This window comes from Chrysochloris asiatica, unplaced genomic scaffold (genome assembly GCF_000296735.1).
Source record: "Chrysochloris asiatica unplaced genomic scaffold, ChrAsi1.0 scaffold00138, whole genome shotgun sequence".
Taxonomy (NCBI): domain Eukaryota; kingdom Metazoa; phylum Chordata; class Mammalia; order Afrosoricida; family Chrysochloridae; genus Chrysochloris; species Chrysochloris asiatica.
The window spans coordinates 1,461,512-1,466,090 of NW_006408656.1; the positions used below are offsets into that span (position 1 = coordinate 1,461,512).

Sequence of the window (4,579 nt, forward strand, 5' to 3'; positions counted from 1 at the left end):
TACCAGCTGCTCCTTAGAAACTCTGTACAGGGTTTCTGTGAGTGGAAACTGACTCAACTTCACTTAACAACAATTGTTGGTTGTTTTATTACCTCAGAAGAAGAAAGACCTCTGGCTGTGTTTGGGTTGGGTATGACCAAGATGACCCTGTGGAGACAGGACAGAGGTCCACTGTATCCAGAGCCCATTCTTTCTCTGCTGCATGCAGCTGATAAACCTCTTATCTGGCTCAGGCAGGAGAGCCCAGGACCAGGATAGGAGAAGAGGGCAGGGCTGCTATCAGCCACCAGGCCTGGGCCATATCTCAGCAAGGGGGAGGGGCTGTCTCTTTGGCTCTTCCCACAACATACTCCTTGGGGATCCCCAAGGACTCACTCTCATCTTGGGAAGAAAAGACTGAGACCTTAAAACTGAGTATGAGGAAAGCAGTGGTGTTTCCTTGATGTTGCTCTAGAGAATAGAAGTAAAAACCCCTAAAACAACCTAGAAATTCTGACTTTTGCCCAGTTTTGGGGAATAAGAAGAAGTAAGAGAAAGTAGAAGGCATCTTGGCTTTAAAAAAAAAAAAAAAAAAAGGCAAAGACCTACTTTGTTCTGTGGCTGGTAAGAAAGATAGAGAGATCCACTGCAGAAAAGGACCTTTCTGCTTAAGGAGTTGGTTGGGTGAGGCCAGCACACATGAGGGATGGGAACCAGGTCTCTCCTTTCCTCAGGTGAGGAGAGACAACCTCTTCATGGAGGCAGAACCCAGGTGCTGACCTCTAGCTATGGAGACCCTAACTTTTCTTTCTTCTTTGCCACAGGTTGTTGGGGGACGTTGGACTTTGGGGGAAGCTGAACGAGGCTTTGGCCCAGTAGGATGCCCCCGTGTCCTCCCCAGCAGAGCAGGAACAGGGTGACACAGCTGCCTACTCTGGAGCCTGGTGAGATGGAATTGACTTGGCAAGAGATCATGTCCATCACTGAGCTGCAGGTGAGTTGAGGAGGGGAGCAATGGAGGAGAGGAGCTAAGAAGCCAGGGCTTTGGCTGGGATTGACTGAGGCAGGGGGCTAGAGGAGACAGAGCTCAGGGTCTCAAGCTGAAAGTTTCAGACACTGGAGAAGGGAGGGCAAGAGTTTGAGGGAGATTTGAGTGTGAGATGAGAACAGCCAGCAGGGGATAGGAGTGATGGAGAGGGAAGGGTCTGAATGGGTTTGTAGGCTCTCTCTACCCCATCTCCTGTTCCAACCAATTTTCTTTCCCCATCCTCTCTTTCTCTTTTGACCTTTCTTTTCTCCTCTCTGACCATTTTTTCTGCTCTTTTCTTAGCCCCTGCCTTTAGCAGTTGGGCCCCTTTCCCTCAGGTAACAGAGCAGTAGTTCAGGGGCCTCAGGAAGGGGAGTCAGACTATGCCGGGGTCCTCTCCTCCTACTGGTTGGACAAAGGGGTGTCTGTTGGCTGAACAATGGTGACTTTGTCCCCAGCTGGGCTGGAGTAGAGTGGCTCCCCCGACGTGGGTTGGGGGCCCTGCTTTCAGAATGTTCGTACCTTTTTGCTGCACCTGGGAAGGGACAGAGAAGCTGGAGAGGGCAGAGCTTAGGTTAACTCACCGGGGTGCTTCATAACTCCCAGCCGTGTCTCTGCCCCACCCCTTTCTCTAGTTTGGTTATCCTTAGGATCTGCCCCAGGCCTTCCTCCCACATAGCAGCTCCCTCTGCTGGCCACCCAGGGCAAGACCAGGGACTAAACTTGACCCTTTGACCAAAGATAACCCTAGCAGGAAGGGGTTCTGAGAGGTTATCTTGGATAAAAGTTCCTTGTCTTCATGAAGGAGACAAAAGAACAAGCCATTTCAAACCAGTAAGAATTTCTGAAGAGATTCCATAATTGTTCCAACTTTAGGTGGTCCTTACTGAAATCTGACCTTAGTGACTTCCATTCTTGCTTTGGAAGATTTTTTCTTAGAACAGATGCATTATAGATTTATAAGAAGTTTCTAATGATTGTTAGGAGCTCTGGTAGCATAGTGGTTACAAATTGGGTTGTGAACCTCAAGTTCAACAGTTCAAAACTACCAGCTGTTCCGTGGGAGAAAGATGAGGCATTCTGCTCATGTTAAGGATTTGCAGCCTCAGAAACCCTGTATAGGGTCGTCATGAGTTGGAACTGACTCCAGGGCACATAACCACCACCACCAATGATTGTTAGCACCCGTTTGTGATATTTTTGTGAGATTAGTGAGCTAATATCTCACTAGGTTGTTTAGAAGGACCCAGACTGGACTGGCCCTGAGAAAGAACTGGTGTCTCTTCTTCAGTTTATCTTCAAACCTTTTTCTTTCTATCTTTGCAGGGCCTAAATGTTCCAAGTGAGCCATCGTTTGAGCCCCCAGCCCCCTACTCTGGGCCCCCACCACCTGTAACTTACTGCCCTTGCTCAGTTCATCCTGATGCTGGTTTCCCTCTTCCTCCTCCACCCTTTGAGCTCCCAGCACCTGCATCCCATGTCCCAGACCCTCCATATTCCTATGGCAACATGGCCATACCAGTATCTAAGCCATTGACCCTCTCAGGCTTGCTTAGTGAGCCCCTTTCAGACCCCTTGGCCCTACTGGACATTGGGCTGCCTGCAGAGACACCCAAGCCTCAAGAAGACCCAGAATCAGACTCGGGACTATCCCTCAACTATAGTGATGCTGAATCTCTTGAGTTGGAGGGGACGGAGGCTGGACGGCGGCGCAATGAGTATGTAGAGATGTACCCAGTGGAGTACCCCTATTCACTTATGTCCAATCCCTTAACCCATCCCAACTATTCTTTGCCACCTACGGAGACCCCCTTGGCCTTAGAGCCTTCTTCAGGCCCTGTGAGAGCCAAGTCCAGTGTACGGGGGGAGTCAGGGAGTCGGGATGAGCGCCGGGCCCTGGCCATGAAGATTCCTTTCCCCACGGATAAGATTGTCAACTTGCCAGTAGATGACTTTAACGAACTGTTGGCAAGGTACCCACTGACGGACAGCCAACTGGCATTAGTCAGGGACATCCGAAGGCGGGGCAAGAACAAGGTTGCTGCCCAGAACTGCCGCAAGAGAAAGCTAGAGACCATCGTGCAGCTGGAGCGGGAACTGGAACGGCTGGGCAATGAGCGTGAGCGCCTTCTCAGGGCCCGTGGGGAGGCAGACCGGACCCTGGAGGCCATGCGGCATCAGTTGACTGAGCTGTACCGGGACATTTTCCAGCATCTTCGGGATGGAGCTGGCAATAGCTACTCTCCTGAGGAGTATGCCCTGCAACAGGCTGCCGATGGGGCTATCTTCCTGGTGCCCAGGGGGACCAAAATGGAGAACACAGACTGACCTGATGCAGAAGGGTGGGACTGGTAATGGGATTTCTTGCATTTCCATCTGATAAAGGTACTTCCTAACCTTGAACCCAGAAGAAACTGCATTCTCTAGACCAGAGTGAACAATGATGGGCACAGCTGGTATTTAGAAGTTCTAGTGTGTGTTTGCCTTGAAGCAAGTATGTGAGGGGAGGCGGAAACTCTCTTCTGTGACAGATTCCCAGGTCTCCAAACTCCAGGTTTTGTCTAACATTTGGACTATAAAGTTTTCAACAGAAATATCCTTCCATGTGTCTTTCTTTTCAAGGGAGTGAAACTCAACACTCCTTAAAGCTTACTGCTCGGTGATTGTTAAGTGCCATTGAGTCCAGCTGGCCAACCGAATTTTTATGAGCTCTGAGGTACACACAAAATTTGGGCTCAAGCAGTATGAAGAGCAATCACTTGCAGCTCCTGTTCTAGAACCAGGGCAAATGGATAATGTAAAGAACTCCACATTCCCTGATGTCCCCTATTTATAGAGCTAGGAGAGCTGCCGAAGTTGGGGACTTTCAGCAAGGGCTCTGAGGTTTAGGTCATGCCCCTCTCAATTCTTGATGTTAGGTGCCGGCCCATAATGACCCTATGTACAACAGGACAAAAACACCAACTGGTCCTGCACCATCCTCATAATGGCTGCTATGCTTGAGCCCATTGCTTCTGCCACTGTGCCAATCCGGCTCGTTGGTGGTGGGGGTGGGAGGTCTCCTTTTTTGCTGTCCTTCCACTTTACCAAACATGATGTCCTTCTCCAGGGATTGGTCCCTCCTGATAATATGTCCTAAGTATGAGAGAAGTCTGGCCACCTTGGCTTCTAAGGAGCATTCTGGTTGTACTTCTTCCAACACAGATTGGTTTGTTCTTCTGGCAGTGCATGGTACCTTTAATATTCTTACCCAACACCATAACTAATGAGTATCACTTTGTCTATGGTTTTTCATATACAATCCTTTGTTGTTAGGTGCTGTGGAGTTGGTTCTCATAGTGACCTTTTCAGAAAAGCAGCTGGTGGGTTTAAACTTCTGACCTTATTATGGTTCAGAGTCCAGTGCTGATCCTACAGCATCACATGGAGAGTCCTTAAGAGCACACACACACACAAATACCTAGAATTAGCTCAAAAGGGGGAACAAATCTTTACAGCATCGATCATTCCCACCCCCTCCATATACAGACAGGAATGGGCAAATTGGACATTGGCTACCCAAAGTGTGTGTGT

General features: G+C 49.3%; 1 protein-coding gene across 1 annotated transcript; it reads left to right on the top strand.

Moving 5' to 3' along the window:
- The first annotated feature begins 859 nt into the window (after nucleotides 1-859).
- On the top strand, nucleotides 860-3,334 carry NFE2 (nuclear factor, erythroid 2). The gene is made up of 2 exons (XM_006869929.1): nucleotides 860-973; nucleotides 2,333-3,334. The coding sequence occupies exons 1-2, from the start codon at nucleotides 860-862 to the stop codon at nucleotides 3,332-3,334; spliced, it is 1,116 nt and encodes a 371-aa protein (XP_006869991.1).
- The last annotated feature ends 1,245 nt before the right edge of the window (nucleotides 3,335-4,579 follow it).

Coding starts and splice junctions, on each gene's coding strand:
- NFE2 (XM_006869929.1), top strand. CDS start 860: ATGCCCCCGTGTCCTCCCCAGCAGAGCAGGAACAGGGTGACACAGCTG. Junction 974..2,332: donor TGTCCATCACTGAGCTGCAG/GTGAGTTGAGGA, acceptor CTATCTTTGCAG/GGCCTAAATGTTCCAAGTGA.